The following is a 17,574-nucleotide window of genomic DNA, read 5'->3' as shown; positions in this document are numbered from 1 at the left end:
TTTCTCATACCGAATAATAATGGATGAGAGTGCATCAGTCTCTGTTACTTTGTCTTTCATGCCCCTAGTTGTATCTTTCCCTGATCTATCTGCAGAGGTCTAATAGAGATCACATGAAAGCTTTATTAGCAGAATATCATGGTGTTATGGCAACATCTCAGACCTTTTGAATCCAGAACCTTTTGTTCAAGTGTCTTGGACAAAATTGTGATTCTGGAAATTTTGCTGCATGGGGGAGAAAAGACTGAATTTTCCTTCTTTCTTTTAGATGCTGCAGGACTGCCCCAAAGCCCGCAGGGAAGTCGAACTCCACTGGAGGGCATCTCAGTGTGCCCACATTGTAAAGATCATTGATGTCTATGAAAACCTGTACCAGGGGAGGAAGTGCCTGCTTATAATCATGGAGTGGTAAGTGTTGTGTGAGAGAAGAAACGAGCCAAATCCCTCCTCCCACTTGACCGCTTCACTTCTCTCAGGGGAGGCCGTCGCTCTAGAGATCTCTGCAACCTGTGGAAAATGCCTGGGAAATCTTAGGATATCAGGGATAATCTAGAAAGACCTGGTGCCCAGGCTCCCAGTGCCTCATACCATGTGTGTTCTGAGCATGTGAATGATTGGCCGCCAACACTTCTAAGTATCGGTAGCTGAAGGCTGGGCCATGTGCCTTTTGGAAAGGCCATGTCCCATGGATTCACAGGATTTACCTCTGACCCTGCCATCACATTAATTCAACCATTTTGAAAGCAGCATGATGTATTGGTCAGAGTACGTGGCTGAGGGCCAGGAATTCCTGGGCTCTGACACCCCGGGTGGTTCTATGCAAGTCATTTTACCTCTCCGTGCCTCAGTTTCCTCATCTGTCATATGGTTTTGGGTTTTTTTTTATACCTGTTCACCTCTCGGCGTGAAAATATTCCTTAACGTTCATAAAATGCTTTATGATCTTTGAACTGAAATGGAATTTGCTATAGAAATGCACGATATTTTTTATTATAGCCCTTGAGAATTGTTATGTATGAGGTGGGAAGGGGCTGTTTGATTTCTAACCTCAGTGTGTAGGGGGAGTTCTTGTAATGACTGAGGCGGCGTTGGTAGGGGGGAAATGGTCTTCTATGCTCAGGGAAAAACAAAGCCACTGAGAGGTGTAGTAGTTCGGCATTCAAGAGCCAGATTTCCCAAGTGCTCAGCACCCAGAACTGGGGCCGGAGTGTGAGCTGCTGGTTGTGGAGTCATTTGGAAAACCTGGAGCGAGGTAAGCAGGCGTATGGCCCAGGGATCCTTATTCTTGTTGTAACAGAACTCCTAAACCAGACCTGCTTTTGCCATGAAAAAGGTGTTGGTAACTTTTGAAGTGCCAGCCGTGCGGTCATGTGTGAGGCTGAACTAGTCGTTGGGCAGCAGTGGCTGTCAAACCAGGGGTACACCAAAGAGCAGCGAAGAGAGTGACAGGCTGGTGTTCACAGCAACGTCTGAGCGAGTCTGGTGCTCTCAGAAGTTTGATACGAGGAGGGAGGAATGAAGGGGAAAGTATCGAAACCACATCCCAACCGCAGCTGTGATTTTTTTAATGCAGCTTCCTTGCCAAAACCTCTCCCGTGGCAGAGGCCAACAGGTTGTCAAGGGGCGGGGAGGGGGAGACGGAGGAGCAGTTCAGGGTTTGCAAAGGTTAGGCTGCTGCTATGTTGCGTAAGAGCTTTCTGAGTTCTCTGTGTGGGAAGATGCTTCCGACACTCGTGCTGAGATCCCAGGTGTCCGCAGGCAGAGGAGGTTTGAGCAGCTCATCTGTACGCGTGGGGAGACAGCGACGTCTGAATGAACAATAGTAAGCCAGTCATTGTGCTGTCAAATGCGCGTGTGAAACCAGTTGAAGCATTGCTTTGATAGCCACCTGCTATTTTAAAGCTAGCCTGAGCGTGATGGACTGGAATAGGCTGAGATACTGCCAGGATGGGCCCTGTGTAAGATGGAAAGTAACCAGAGAGGAAACACACACGGTTGCAGTGTCCCATACATCCCTGTGACTCAGGTCTGTTCGTGTCTCCGTTCAGATCCGGGGCATTTGTAACTCAGTACTTGGCTGTGAAGCTCTTCTCATGGACACACATTCTCTCTCCTTTTCTGTACCCTCTATCACATAGCTCAGCTCCGTGGTCATTATTTGTATCGGGGATAGTGCCGAGAAGCCTGTTTGAGATTTGGGCCCCATTGTGTTAGTCGCTATGTGGACACGTACCAAGAGACAGTCCTTACCCCAAAGAGCTAGACAAGACAAAGAGAGGAAACCTCGTTTCCTGTAGATGGGGAGCGTGGGCACAGAGAGGCTAAGTGGCTTGCTCAAGGTCACTCAAGGAGTCTGGTAGAGCTGGGAACTGAGTCCTCAGCCAGGGCTTTAGCCCCAAGACCTCTGTATCCATCTGGCTGTTGGAGGAATATGGAAGTTAGTTTTGTATTCAAATATTTAGCTGCATCGTTCACTCTGCATAACTTGGGCTAGTGGCTTCAAAAGCCAGAACTCTTCAGGGAGACCAAAGCCCCCGGGCTGAGGCCTGGGGTCTGTGAAATCAGTGGGAGCTGCCGGGGGCAGAGCTTCTTTGAGCACCCGGGTGCTGCTGTGTTTTGTCCCATTTGCCCTTGTGCTCAGTCAGTCTGCCGACTGCCGGCCACCCAGCGTGTCAGGTGACTGATTGGCATAGGAGCTTGTGCTGTGGTGTGACCGAGTGCACAGGCTGGGTGGAACTCTGAGTTCAATGCCTCCTTGCTTGTGTGGTTGAATGTACCTCCGGTGGCTTTTGCTGAAAAGTAGGCCAGTGAGGCTGGGAACTTTCGGCGTTTCTAGAGCAATCTGTTCTCTTTATTGTAAAGGTGCCTCTGTACGGTTGCTCTCATGTGGCCAGGAAATCCGCAGGTGCTGGCCCATTGCCTGCCTGCAGCGGAGGGAGTCCTCTGCAGTGCAGTCTCTCTTGGCTGCTTTCTGGAGAAGAGAGAGAGGCCTGGAAATGGAGGGGGTGCAAAAGGGGCAAACCTGGAGGCGGGGTGTGGGAGGAAGGGAGGCTAATCTCCCTGAACTTGGAAACAAAGCCAGAAATGTTGCAAGATCTCTCACCCCTTGCAATGTGTTTTGGGGCTTCTCCCCAAAGCTCGGTGCAGTGACTCCTGGCCGTGCTTGGCTTGGAATGATCAGTGAGGATTTTGAAGGCCCGCTGGAGAGGCCTGATGGGTGGGGGAGGTAGCGGCTAGACCTTTAACTCCACTTGTTTCTGTATTTCAGCTTGGATGGTGGGGAGCTCTTCAGTCGAATTCAAGATAGGGGAGACCAGGCCTTCACGGAACGGGGTATGGAGGCTTTTTTTTAACCCCTTGGCTGTTTTATGTTGGTTGAGTGAAAATGTCTTGCCTTAGACCTGGTTGGAACTTCTGCAACCAGACGTTTGACTGAAAAATGGAGAGTTTGTCAAAGAAATGTTCGTTCTCTCTCTCTCACTAAAACGTTGTGGGTAATTTTAAGAGAACCTGATTCTTTTCCCCAGAAAAATGTTGGAAAGGAAAAAAATTTCCATTTTCACGGAAATTTTTCCTTGGGAAGGGAGGCAAGATAGTTTCCCAGCACTGGCACTCTCCAGCCACCCTGCAGCTAAGTGTGAGAGACGAGCTTCTGACTATCCAATTCCCTTCCTCTCCCCACGTCCCGAAGTGGCAGGCAGTGGTCTCTGTTAGCCGTACTGAGACTCAGCCAACTAAACAGTCTAGGGTCAAAGCCAGTAGCTGGTGTTCCCCCAAATCCCTCTTATTGGGAGTGATTGTAGCAGGTCTACTCTCTTCGCAGGCAGGTCCCATGTGAAGAACCCTGCTCGGAAAGGGAGACTTCAGGCCCAAGAGCTTCTTTGCTTTCTGACTCTCAGAGGGTTTCTCTGCGGTGCTCTCCAGCTCTTGCCTTCAGGGATGCACTTGTATCACCTTGGGGGTGGCTTTACTTTGAATTGCTGAGGTTTAAATACTTTTAAATTTTCTTTAACTCCTCTAGAGGCTTCAGAAATAATGAAGAGCATTGGAGAAGCCATCCAGTACTTGCACTCGATTAACATAGCACACCGGGATGTTAAGGTACTGTGCGCCTAGCGGATGCTAGAGAGTGTTTCCAAGGTCTTTGCCCCTAGCGGAGGGCCCTCTGCTTGCACGACCCCCAGTGTCTTGGCCCACATAACATTGTACAATCCAGAGGAGTGCTGCAGCCACTCCCTAGATTGCATTTAAGAGGCCCACTGAGGTTAACCAGCCTCAAGTAACTCGTGCTTTTTGAAAGGCAGGAGAATGCGGGATGGGGAGGAAGAGCAGTGTGGCTCATGGCTCCTGTTGGCTCCTTTCAAACAAGAGCTGACCACTGTGCTCTTGTACTTCTGCCTCCGTCAGTGTGGAGACGTGACACTTCGGATCAGGAGCTGGACCCTTCCAAGGTGGGGGTGTTTGGACCATAGGTTTTCGGTCTGGGCACCGTCTCTCTGTACCTGTCTATGGGAACGGCCTCCGTGAAAGCAGAGGTCAGCTGGGGAAAAAGCCAACCCACTTCAGCTCCGGCTGGCCTTTGGGTTTCATTGCAGGCTACCTGCAGAGATCAATCAGAGCCCATAATGGAGACGGTGAGATGGTGGCTGGTTTGGCTTAGGGGGAAGTGGATAACTTGCTGAAATTGAAGTCTCCTCTACTCTGGTGTATGGACCTGGCCCTTATCATTTCCCCTGCCCTATAGGGTGAAGTCCATTGAATCAGTGAGGTCTTGTAAAAATGGCATTTCCTTTCTGTAAGAGCAGCAGAATTCTTAAAGGGTGAGGTTTGTATTGTTCTAGAATTCACTTGTAAGCAGGCAAGACTTCCTTGTTCATACGGTCTTGTATTTTCATATAGCATCTGTCATCCCAAAGAGCTTTGTATACTGGGGCGTGGTGCCGTTGAGAAACAAAAACCCCCCATCCACCTCTGAAATGCAGCCACCCCACAGCAGCTGTTCTGCAGTCGCACGACACTGTTGCCCAGGGCAGGAAGCGAAGAGGAGTCCCACGTCCCAATGAAACCACAGGGAATTTTGCAGAGGCAGAATATAGTTACTTTGATTGGCATTTCTCCAGAGAATTGGGGCTAAACACCCCCAGTTGGCAACAGATTTAAAAGTTGCAAAGGTGCACGCAGTTCCCTGAGAGATGCAGCTTCCTGGTTGAGGAGATTATGGTGTGGGAAGGGGCGGAGAGAGAGCTGTCAAGAGAAGCATGAAGACGGAAGATCTAAAATTGTGTTGGGAAAATCAGTGCAAGTTGTCTGAATAGTACCAAGCCCCTGGGGCAAGGGATGGGTTCAGGAAGGGCTTTGTGAGACTTGCCCTTCCCTATTGATTATACAACTTCACACTGCCAATGTCTGCACCCCTCCTGTTAGCTCTTCAGTATCAATTGGTGTGGGAGACAGTGCTCTCTGCAGAATATCCCAGGTCTCGCTCACTGGCTTGTAACCCATCTCAGAAGTTGTAGATCCTTACCTGAATGTGTTGGGGTTTATAGAACTGGCCTGGAAGTCCCACTAACTGTGCCATATCTTCACACTTCTGCTTCTGGACCCAGCTAGGATCTGGAAGGCTGAGGGGTGCGAGTGGGGAGAGAAGGGATGATTCTGGGATCTCTGATATGTGACCCACTTCAGCTGTTACAAATCAGGTCTTGCCCGGGGGGGGGGGGAAGGAAGGAAATCAGGCAGCAAAGTGCTGAGAGTTGAGCTGCAATGGGGTGGAGGGAATCCTCTCTGGCTAACTTCGAACCACATGGCTCCCGCTGGTATGTTCATGGTCAAATCTTCAGTGACTCGGACATGCTGGCACTGTTCTAATGCTGCCCCTGGCTATGCGAGCGGTAGGAGCCTGGAGGACTTGGCCAGCGCTTAGTTTGCTTTTTATTCATTGTGTTTTCACAGCCAGAAAACCTCTTGTACACCTCGAAAAGGCCCAACACTGTACTGAAACTCACCGATTTCGGCTTTGCTAAAGAAACCACCACACACAACTCCCTGGCCACACCGTGCTACACACCTTACTACGTGGGTAAGTCACTGGGGAAGCTGAGATGCCTCGCCCCCCTCCAGGGAATGGGGATTGCAGGCATCCAGAATCTCCCGGTATTGCTGCTGTTTTGTGCAGGGAAGGCCTGGAGCTGTGGATTCAGAGACTGGAAGGCCAGAAGGGGACCATCTAGTCTGGTCGCCTGTATATAACACAAGCCAGAGAACTGTACCCAGTAATTCCTGCATCAGGCCCATAACTTCAATTTGAACTATAGCTGTAATGGGGTGTAGGGTTGGGCCTGAGAAGCAGAACTCTGATCCAGACAGTCCCATTGCTTTGGGGCGTTTGGATCTGAAGTTTTGGTTTGGGCTCCAGAGCTGGAAAGGCTGTGGGTTCCCAGCCCTGCTGCCGTGTTAAAATCCAAACTCCTCAGCTGGGCAACCCAGGGGACTGGTTTGATGGCAGACATGGCCTGGAGATCTGTTCCTCTGTGGTCCCTGCTCAGGAGCTGATGGTGACAATTACAGCCAGGTGTATTGCAAATGCCATCCCAGGTCCCGTGCCAGGTGAGGTAAGCCGGGCAGGGGCATGTGTATCTCCTCTTTCTGCAATGCACCTCGCACACATCAGGGCATTGTATAAGCAATTCACAGTATGGGCACGTGAGACTCTTCCTGGCACTTGCCCCACACAGCTCTGTGAATGCCCCTCTGGCCTGATGTGTAGCACCCCTTGCTAGTCTAGTCCTGGCTCCCCCCGCACAGCGTGGTGAGGGAACCTGTATAATTAGGTCCTTTCCAAGAGGAGGACTTCTCTGGAGCAGTTCATCAACTGTGCTAAGCTGCGTCTACTGTCAAATGGCTCAGGATTGGGGTGATTGGTCCATCAAACTCATGGTCTCAGCCTGCGTTAGAGCTCCTCCCTCCAGAGGCATCACTTCTGTGTTTAACCCCGTAGCCTCCTTGCACAACGTCTCTGACTGCCTTGTGAATTTTTCTTTCTTTCCCCAGCCCCGGAGGTGCTGGGCCCGGAGAAGTACGACAAGTCCTGTGACATGTGGTCCCTGGGCGTCATCATGTACATTTTGTAAGTGAGCGGTTTCCCCTGTACCATCCTGATGAGCATCGCTCATGCATAACCCAGGGGAGCTGCAGCTTCCACCCTCTCAGTATCTGTCCCCAAGCAGGCTCGCAGGGCGCTCACAGGGCGCTCCCTGGGTGAAACCTGCAATGTCCTTTCCTGGAGTCTGGCCAAGCAGCGTGCCGGGAAGGCTGCACTAGGTGCATGCGTGAACATCTGACTTCCTTCTCCTCCTCCTCCACTGCAGAAAGACATCAGCCTGGGATGGTTCCCTGTGGACCCCGCCTTGCTGTTCAGTGCATGCGGACTGACCCAGACCTACCCAGGACAAATGACTCTCTAGAGCAGTGAAATGACATGAATATTAGAGACAAAGGCAAACCTATTGGGTCACGTAGGGCACGTCTACATTGGAATAAAAGACCTGCGGCACGGCCGTGGCTGTCTGGGGACAGCTGGCATGGGGTACGGGGCTATCAACTGCTGTGTAGAAGTTTGGGCTCGGGCTGGAGCCGGGCTCTGGGACCCCTCGCCTCTCTTGGGGTCCCAGAGCTCAGACTTCAGCCCAAGCCCAAACGTCTACACAGCAATTTCAGAGCCCCGTAGCCCCAGTCCCGCGAGCCTGAGTCAGTGGAGCTGTGCCAGCCGTGAGTAGTCGTACCTTTAGGGCCAGACTTTTAAAGGTATTTGGGCACCTAAAAACACAGAGAAGAGTCGAATGGGATTTTCAAAAGCACCTGGGCTCCTAATTCCTGTTCAGATTACTGGGAGTTAGGTGCCTAGGTGCTTTTGACAATCCCACTAGGTGCCTATCTGCATATTTAGGCACCTAAATACCTTTAAAAATCTGGCCCCTAGTCTCTCTAGACCAAGCCAGTGCAGGATTGTTCCTTGTCGTACAGGGTCTGTCTAGTGCTCGGCCCGGCCTATTTGCAAAGCAGTGGGGTTCCCGCGCGCCCCTTGCAGAAGTATTCCAGAGACTAACAGATCTCCCTGCTGGGGAGTTTTTCTTGTTTTAGGCCTAAAATTTCCCCTTTCTTAGATTGATCTCATTACCCTCATAGAGGTAGGGATAACCCACTTCAGCTGTCCAAGGATGCTGTTGGGCAAACTAGCCAGAACTGACCTCCGCTTATAATACAAGCAAGGAAACTTGATCTAGTACGTTTCTAACGCAGTCTAAAGGATTTCCCCTCTGCAGATCACTTCATTACTTTCTCTCTCTTTGGCTTAGGCTGTGTGGGTATCCCCCTTTCTATTCCAACCACGGTCTGGCCATTTCTCCAGGCATGAAAAAACGGATCCGAATGGGCCAGTATGAATTTCCCAACCCTGAGTGGTCAGAAGTGTCGGAAGAAGGTAAAAGCTGTGGCCGAGTGTCTGCTCCATGAGCGTGTGTGTCCCCCCCGCTACCCGAACATAATGGCAGAAGCCGTGCCTGGACCCCCTGCGGTGAAATCCCCAGGGACTGGGTGTTCCGATATTGGCAATGTGGTTTCCCTTTCCTGGGGCGTGTCAGGCTTGTAGCTATAATGCCCAATGGGAAAGCTCAGCCTGTGTGTGCCTGCAATCTCCAGTTGTAGTACAAGGCCTTGCCTAACGTGGGGATTTGCCCTATTGCAGCCAGCAGTATAGCCGTACGGGTGCAGGTCCCTAGTGTAGACAGGTGAAGCTGTAACTTACGCTGGTGCCGTAGATCCCATTTGAACAGTGGCTTTGCCTGTCTATACTAGGGCTTAGCACCTGTCACAGTTCAGGGCTGCTGCATTAATATTCCCCCTCTATGGTCCTCCAAGGGCACCCCCTCTCCGGTTCCTGGCTCCCCTGGCCATCACCTCTCTTGAGGGGACCCGTGTCTGTCTTCCTCCTGACTAGGGTATTTCCAGGCTGAATGGCTCCCTGCTTTCATCGTGTTACTCCCAGCAGAGACAGGCTGGCCAAGCACAGTTGTCTGCCGTCTCTCCAGAGATGGTTAACAGTGTGGCTGGAGATACCACACAGCTCTTTTTTGCAAGTGTCTTTTATTCTTAAGGTAAAAATGTCCCCGGGAAAACATGTTAAAAACAAAACGTTCCGCCCCCCCCCCTCTCCCCCCAACACACACACACACACACACACACACACACACACACACACACACACACACACACACACACACACACACACACACACACACACACTATAAGCTTAGCGGAGTTCACCCCAATCCAAACAGGGGTTCTGGCAGGAACAGTCCTTCAGCACCCCAACCAAGTGGTTTCCTTGTGGCTTCAAGTTCACCACAGCTTAGAACAAGCACACAGTCTGATGGGCCCAGTCCTTCCTACTCTTCACTAAGGATTGTGGACCAGGGGGCCTGTCTGATTGCTGGATCAGGAGAAAGGCCCTAAGCCTGGTTAAAACGAAGCTATTTATCCAAAAATCCTTTCTTTATTTCTTGGTCCCTTGAGAATCCAGTCAGGACTAGTATAGGTGCACCTCTCCAGGGGGATGGCTTCAAGGGGCTGATAAGGAGAGGAGTTACTTTAGCATTCCTCTCCTCCTAGAGAAGGTACATACAATTCTACAGTAACATTCACACGATTCCCTGTTTAATAACAGTGGACTCCAAAGGTATTAACCCTTATTTAATAAGGTTTGTCCAGGATATTACAAGATGCTATCAGTCTGTCACAGCACCCATGGCTTCAACTGGTGCAAATCCCTGGTATAGACCAGGCCGAAGAGACCAGCAGAGGTTCTGGTGGTTGCTTGGGCATAGCGTACCCTTGGGGAGAATATATATCCTAAGTGCTGCTTTTTATTAACACCTCCCCATCTCCCTCTCCAGTTAAACAGTTGATCCGGAACCTGCTGAAGACGGATCCGACCCAGCGCATGACGATAACGGAGTTCATGAACCACCCCTGGATCATGGTAAGTGCGAGGCTTTCTAGAGGCGAGACACGGAGCCCCCAGAAATGGGGTAGCTGCTGGAACTGAGAAGCGGGACGGCAGGGACTTTTATTGGAGGCTCATCCTTTGTCTCTCTTACCCTCCCCTCTAAAGCAATCGATGCAGGTGCCCCAGACGCCACTGCACACTAGTCGAGTCTTGAAAGAAGAGAAAGACTTGTGGGAGGACGTCAAGGTAAAAACTCTGAATCACTTCTGCCCCTGACCCACCTCTGTTCCAGGAGGCACAGCTGGTACAGCCTGCTCTCCAAGTGCCTCATCTCAGTGGACATAAACATCATGCTTGGCGAGGCTGCGGGGAGCCTTTGGGAACTGGAGCCAGGTCACTGGCCCCTGCCAGCTGTACCCTGCGCCCACCTGGAATAGCTTGCAGGATCAGGGCCTTGATTTGCTGTACCAAATTTAGTGCTAATAAAGCTTCCGTACACAGAACCTGCATGGGAGAGAAGAGAGTATTGGGAGGGATGAGCTGCTTTTCACAGCACGTTTCTATTTGAGCCCTGGAAATAGGGAATTAGAGAAATCAAAGGGCTGCAATAATTTTGTATCCACACGCTAAAAAAAGAAAAAGTGTAAACTCGTGATTAGTGGCCGTGCAAAGCCTTTTCTCCACTCTTTCCCGCCAGCAGCCTTGGTGTGGTGTTGGCCCTGGCTGCGCTAGTAATGACTGTATTGTTACTGTAGCATGGTTTTTTGGCTGGGTTTCCACCCTGACCTGGAGGCATGAGTGGATGATTGTCTTTGTGGCCTCTTCAATCCTCTGCACATCTGCTGAGGCTGCTAATAAAGGTGTTTCTGTCTGTGATGTGAGCATGAAGAACTGCATGGAGGCAACCAGCTAATCTCACTTGCTATGGACCGCTAGACCGCTGTTGGATAGTAACAGGGATCAGGTTGGGGAACGGCTAGCACGGTGTTGTGTTGGAAAGGGCCACTAGCAACTGAGCCACAGACCACCAAGTTGGAATGTTTAGTGGTGTGTGAAATCATTTGGTCCAAGGAACAAGACCTAGATTATAGGGTGAACAAGAGCCAATGGGTGGATGTTAGAAGCTAGAGAAATTAAAGTGGGAAACAAACCACAGATTTGTAACAATGATGGTAATGAACCATTGGAACAGCTTCCCAAGAGACGTGGTGGATTCTCCATCGCTAGACTTAAAATCAAACTGGGGATGCCTTTCTAAAATGATGTGTGTGTTCAATGACATATGAATAGAACCATTGGGTGAAAGTCTCTGACCTGTGCTATACGGGGAGTCATATGATCACAGTGGTCTTGTCTAGCCTTAGGATTTTTGAATGTCTTGGGTAGGGATACACGTGTGTATGGGCATGGACAATGGGCATGGGCATGGGCCCAAGCCCAGAGGTTCTAGCACCAATGTCAGATGCCCCCATTGCTAACCAGGCCCTGTATTTTACTTGGTGTTTCTAGGAGGAGATGACGAGTGCCTTGGCCACCATGAGAGTAGATTATGAACAAATTAAGATAAAGAAAATCGAAGACTCCTCCAACCCTTTGCTCATGAAGAGACGAAAGAAAGCGAACCCTTCTGAGCCGACAGCACTCCCCCACTGAGGGCCCCCTCTGAGCCCTGCCTGGCCGTCGAGAAAGCAATAGTATATATATATTTTTTAAGAAAAGGACAAAGACGGACTTCATCAAACATGTGGAACTCCGACATTTATACCAGACGTGTTGTTTTTTAGCTACCCACCCATGTTTCTGGCCTTTTTGGCGCAGGTGAGGAGATGGCCCCTGTGAGATACACACATCTTTATTTTTGGCCTGAGAGTTGAACAGCTCCGGTAATTTGTATTTTTTTTGGGGGGGTTAAATATTTTTTTCCTTCTTCCTTACAAAGACATGGAAATTCCTGTGGCAACCTTTTTAGGGTATATAATATATAAATATTTTTTAAAACTACTGTAATGCTGAAACCCAGACAGTATGTTTCCCGTGCGAAGCGCTGGCTAGAGACGAAGGCTTCTGGGCTATTTTGCCTAGTGCTGATGGATTAACCCCTCAGGTGAGCCTCTGGTAAACACAGGCTGAAGCAAAGAGGCTCAGGGATAGGAACATACTGTGTGGCTTCTAGTCCCTTCCACGCTCCTTTTCTTAATTTCTCTTCAGGGGCTGGTGGTTTGGGGGGGTCTTGGGAGAGCCTGTGGATTTGGAGCACCTTTTCAGGCCTGGAAAATTTCTTTTTAAAGGCGTCGTGGCACAAATCCTCACTAAACAGGAAGCCTTGGCTCTAACGGTGCATGCACAGGGTTATTTTCAATTACCATTGTGTGTGTCTGGGTTGTGTGTGTGTATACGTCTGGGGGGAGTGTAGTTTGTATGTGAGTCCATGCACGCACTGGGGTGTTCTTTCTGGATGAATATGTGGGGTCTGTAACATGCCTGGAATTCAATTCTGATCTCAGGGGACTTTCTGGGGGAGGGATGACGATGCCGCTAACAAATTCACTACAGCCACCCCAGCCTTCGTGGGATTAGACCAGAAGCACCTAAAGCAGATGCCCCATTGTCCAGTTTTCATTACTGTCCCATGCTGTGAGCGCCGAGCCTTTTGCAGGGTCCTGCCCTGTCTTTCTCTGGGCTCCCGTACCCTTGGCTTGCTGTGCTGAGCACGGCAGTCCAGAACTACCACTTAGCATCAAGTTGCACCTCTTCTAAACCTGCAGCAGAGGTGAAAGCAGACAAAGACAAGCCCCCCTGCAAGTCCCCCCCTCCTCAGGGGGCCCCAGCACTTACCATTGAGCCTGTGGGAGGCCAAGCCATTTCACTCACCCCAACTAACCTATTACTGCCCCACTCTGATGTGGGAAACACACTTACCCCGCATCGGGGAAGCAGGAGTCAAATGGGGCACTTCCTCTCCACCCCCTTTCTGAGCCATCTGCCTGGTGACTGCTGTGGATTTCAGTTCCTGCAGTGCTGCGGCATTTCCTTAAGCGCTTCGGCTGTTACTTACCCCCTGTGCCAAGAATTCACTACGGGAAGAAGCCGATCAAGGTCCCACCAAGAAAACCAGCTGACTCAGGCATGGATGGGAGAAATTGGGAATGTATCTAAAAGATCAGTTGGGCTTCAGTCTTGTTCAAAGCTTCAGCTGGGGCTTGAGCACTGAGCCCTTCTCTTCCTTCTCCTCTCCCTGGCACCCCAGGCTCACAGCGAGCTCCCCTCTGAATCCCATCCCTATTTCCCCACGTGCTACCAAAGGGGAAGGCAGTCCCTGACTTCATCTGCGCCCCCGCCACCTCTCCGCTCCTGGTGGTGTTTGCAACCAGTCTCTACTCCTGGGAGCAGAATAGCTACCCTAAATTCTTTAGTCTGATTCCCCTCCCCCCTTTTGTCACATTGTTTCACTGCGTTTTAATGTGTTCAAACAACAAACATTTTTTATGGAAATGTTTAGTTTTTAGGTGACATTTTAGGCACTGTATGGAATTTGAATTTGTTTTCAAGACAAGTTTTTTTTATTTTATTTTTATTTTATTTTATTTTTTTGTCTGTTGGCTTATACTAATCCTTCTGGTCTGCTTTTCCCTCTTTCGGATTAAAGACACTTCATGCGTCCCACAGTCTTCCTCCTTCTTGCGTGTGTGGTAGAGTGGAAAGCGGCTTGTTACTCCAGATTGGCTTCTGGTGATCTTCACAGGGCAGAACTCAGGGCTTCCTGTTTTCCCCAGAGGGGCTGAGCACAGTGCTGGGTGGGATTCACCCTGTGTCTGAGCGTAAGCCGAGGCAAGTCCAGGGCAAAAACGCACTGACTCTGGCTCCAGCTCTCCAGGCACAGGGCCTATGCACTGATGGCTTGAGTGGGATTGGAGAGTGCATAGACCTTGCTCTGCCTGTTTGCACAGGGTGGATTTTACTCCATTGATTTCAGTGGGAGCTGTGCGGGTGCTTGGTTTCCCTGCAAATCAGTCCCTGATGTGGCCATTGTCACTGCTCTGTGCAGGGGGGACTCCAGTAGCCCATGTGGAGCTCAGAGCAGGTTTCAGGCCAAAGTGTCTTCATTTACCCTGGCTAAACAAACACTGGTTCAAAATGTTTTTGTTTTTTTCCTACATCATACTGCGCCCCTGGACTCTGATTCCCTCCTCCCCCCACACCCCCCTTTGCAGTGGGGATGGATTTTGCTCAGAGGTGAGGACAGTCCTCGCGGCTGGTGTTCAAAGCAGTAGAATTACAGGGGTGGGTTAGCTCAGAATCGTCCCTCTCCCTTGTCATTGTGCATGGAACATTGCGCTGCCAAAACGCTTTGGGTTGGGGGCTGAGTGACTTGGGGCCCAGTGCGAAGTTCTGATCCGATTATTGTGAAATGGAGGGCGTGGGGAGGGGAAAGTTGTATGCACTCATTTTCTTACCAAGTGTTTGCAAGTGGCTTCCTAGTTCACCCACCCCACGGTGGGACAGGGGCTGGACTCGGAAGTGGCGGCTTGATGGGACGTGGCATCGGCAAGTAGTACACAGAAGAGCCAGCAGAGGGAGTTGTTCATCCAACGTTGGCTCATCCAACGTTGTTCATCCAACGTTGGTTTGATTTTCAGCCACATCTGAAGCTGAGGTATAGAAAAGGGAAGGGGACTAACCGTGCACCGGAAGAGGGTCTCAGATGCTCACAGGCCAGCGGCAGATCCTGGGAAAAAAAGCTCCTTTCCTTTTTGGGATTCATTTGCCCGCTCTCTTTGTATTGATTATTGGAGATGGACACATCCCGGGACAGCAAAGGCAGTTAGCAGTGCAGTTGGTGCTGGTCTTTCCTTCTGCTGGGAGAGGGCTGAGGGGGTCTGAACAAAGTGACCGGCTCTGCTGGCGGGCGAACGTGGCCCCTCGTGCTATGCAGCTCTTCGGAAACTCTCAAACCTTCGGAGGCTGCCACAGCTCAGCTTCTGCCAGTGAGGCAGGCACCACCATGCACACAACCCTGGGGCTGCCTCTGCAGCAGCTCTCTCTGCCTTTTGCTTTTTTGGCGGTTGCTGAGTCTTCCTGCTGCGGCCAATGATGTGAAGAGGAGAAAGTCCCGGGGTCCACCAACGCCCTCCTGGGCTTCAGCCAATAACAGTGTTGTGAGGCTAACCATACTAACAATGGTGAGGCACTCGGAGGCTATGGTAATGGGAGGTACACAGGTACCTAAGAGACGGGGGGGTGACCTACTCATGGCATGGTTATTTCTCTCCCAACCGTTGCTTTTTAATCTGAACCTGCCACTTGAGTTCTTTGCTTCCGTCAGTAAATTCTGAGGAAACTAATGGGACAAAGGCCAGCTTGGCAGTGCTGGGTTTTTATAAGAAGGCACCAAGCAGAAGTTCAGGGCAGGGAGCAGCAGTGGTTGTGGTGTAGGGCAGAGAGCCCATTGGCACAATGCAGTGGACTATCAGAGGTCCATGGGTATGAGCTCTGCGGAAGGCTTTGGGCGAGAACAGCCCCCCACTCACTCTGACTTTCAGCTTCCCGCTGGCTGAAGTGTGTTTGGTCGGGGGAGGGGGGGCGAGGGGTTGGGGGGTGGTGTTTGGTTTCGGTTTTTATTTTTGTGAGGTTTTCCTCATAATGGCCCCCAGCCAGCCCAGTGCAGGACATTGGACCCGATGCAGGGAGAGCTCCCTACACTGTATGAACCAGACATGGCACTAAACACAGCCTCCAGATCTGAACACCTCTGAACTTCGAGAGAGGCTCAGAACATGATCTGGGCTGTTCCATGCACCTCCTGCCACTGCATCTCGCACCTGACCCAGAGCACGTCCTGCTAATCCAGCCCCGGCCCCCCCCTACAGCTTTTCCATTGCACCTTGATTCTGACCTGCAACGCCCCTACAACTCAGTTAATCCATCTAAATCCTGGACCTGCAGCACCCCTTGGCATCCTATGGGTCCTTGCACAGCTGGGATTTAGGCAGCTCTGGTTTGACCAGAGTAACAGGATGCTGTCATCAAGGGACACCTAATGCACCTTAATTCAAGCCTACACACCCTTGCTCTTTTGTTGTTGGGCCCCCACACAGCTAGCTGTGTGACTGCACCTCCGTGCTGACCTGTTACGCTCATGTTCGTTTTCCTCATTCCGTAGCTTCTGGAGGTGTTGCCGTCAGTACCTGCCTGGCGGGAGTTTTTAGTCTCCACCCCAAGTCTTGTAGCTGTGGGTGAGCACTTGCCAGCGTGGGTACACGAAAGGGCTGCCCATGAGCTTTGCCAAACCACAGAGAGCAGATACGGTGGGAGGAATCAACGCAAAGGGCTTTACGTGATTTGTATGATTTCACTTTTGGAGGCTGGTGACTTCTTTCTTTTCCGTTCCAGCCAGCAGAGATTGACGTAGGTTCTGATATCACCTGTTAAATAACAGATGGAATCTGTTTCCTCTAAATCTGATTAGGTCTTTCTATTACACCCATCCGCCCCGGTAACTAAACACTTCCCAACTAAATTAGATCAGCAGCACAAGGGATCTAGTGGAGTCTCCTGCCTTCCCTGGTTATATGGAGCTGTGCTTGGCATATCTAAATATAAATGTTATGGTGGGAAATCTTTCTCAGTCCTGAGAGATGGCCAAGCTCTGGGTTAGTCTGACCTACTCTGAGGTCAGTTCAACTCAGTTTGACCTGCTGGGAATGGTTCCAGTTCTCAAACTTCCTACTGGGCTTTGTGCTCTGCTTTGACCCAGAAGAGGGCAGGTGTCTTGGTGGTTGATGGACTGGGATGCAGGTGGGGCTTGACCCATCAAAGGCTTTGAAGATCAGTTCTCCAAGGCCTTGGACTAGTGATGGATGCCCATCATGGGACTGGAGCACATATGCTGCTGGTGGTCCATCAAGCGGTGCACTGCTTCCACCTTCAGCCGCAGATGCAGTGAGTTGCAATACCTTAAGCTGGAGGTGATGAGTGTATGAGTCACTGTGTTCAGGACCTCAACAAGGAGGGAGAGGAGAAGGTTCCTAGCCAGCTGGAGGTAGAAAAACATTTTTGGCTGGGCTTGGTCTTCAGTTGAAAAGGATTCTAAGGGTTCCTGTGACTTTGAGTAAATGGGGTGAGGTTCAGTGGGGGGGGGTCCCTCTGCACCTTCAATGGAAGGGGGAGGACTGTGGTTCTTCACAGCATTTTTCTCCCTTCTGAGCAATGTTGCTTCATTCTTACACCTGGGTCCAGTTGGAGACAGAAGTTTCCCAATCTTGGATTCTACCTGACTTGAGGGGCTCGCTGGTTGTTAAGTGCTGCTGATGGCACATACCTGGCCCTCTTAGCCTGTCAATGACCGATCTCTCAATGCTTTGTAGAAACTCGTTAACTGAATACCAGGACACTGCTTTGAAGATGAGCAGCGATATTCCTGCTGTGTAAAGACTACGTCCTACGTAACACTTTTCCTCTATCTCCAAATATTAACAAACGAAGCCTCACAACCCATTTGTGCCATTGTTAAATATTCCCCCAATTTACATATGGGAAAACGGGGCACAGAGACGGAAAATGGCTTGGCCAAT

General features: G+C 50.6%; 1 protein-coding gene across 1 annotated transcript in view; it reads left to right on the top strand.

Annotated features, from left to right (window-relative positions):
• Positions 1-13,663, top strand: part of MAPKAPK2 (MAPK activated protein kinase 2) — an 80,951-nt gene extending 67,288 nt beyond the window's left edge. Inside the window, exons 2-10 of the mRNA XM_005306451.4 lie at positions 269-408; positions 3,269-3,333; positions 4,022-4,101; positions 5,953-6,079; positions 7,051-7,126; positions 8,355-8,479; positions 9,951-10,036; positions 10,169-10,249; positions 11,513-13,663. Coding sequence (XP_005306508.1) covers positions 269-408; positions 3,269-3,333; positions 4,022-4,101; positions 5,953-6,079; positions 7,051-7,126; positions 8,355-8,479; positions 9,951-10,036; positions 10,169-10,249; positions 11,513-11,656 — 924 coding nt within the window. The 3' untranslated portion in view covers positions 11,657-13,663. The remainder of the gene's footprint in view (positions 1-268; positions 409-3,268; positions 3,334-4,021; positions 4,102-5,952; positions 6,080-7,050; positions 7,127-8,354; positions 8,480-9,950; positions 10,037-10,168; positions 10,250-11,512) is intronic.
• Positions 13,664-17,574: the final 3,911 nt, after the last annotated feature.

This window comes from Chrysemys picta, chromosome 4 (genome assembly GCF_011386835.1).
Source record: "Chrysemys picta bellii isolate R12L10 chromosome 4, ASM1138683v2, whole genome shotgun sequence".
NCBI classification, from domain to species: domain Eukaryota; kingdom Metazoa; phylum Chordata; order Testudines; family Emydidae; genus Chrysemys; species Chrysemys picta.
Note: the sequence above shows the minus strand (reverse complement) of the source record. Positions and strands in the feature narration are given on the sequence as shown.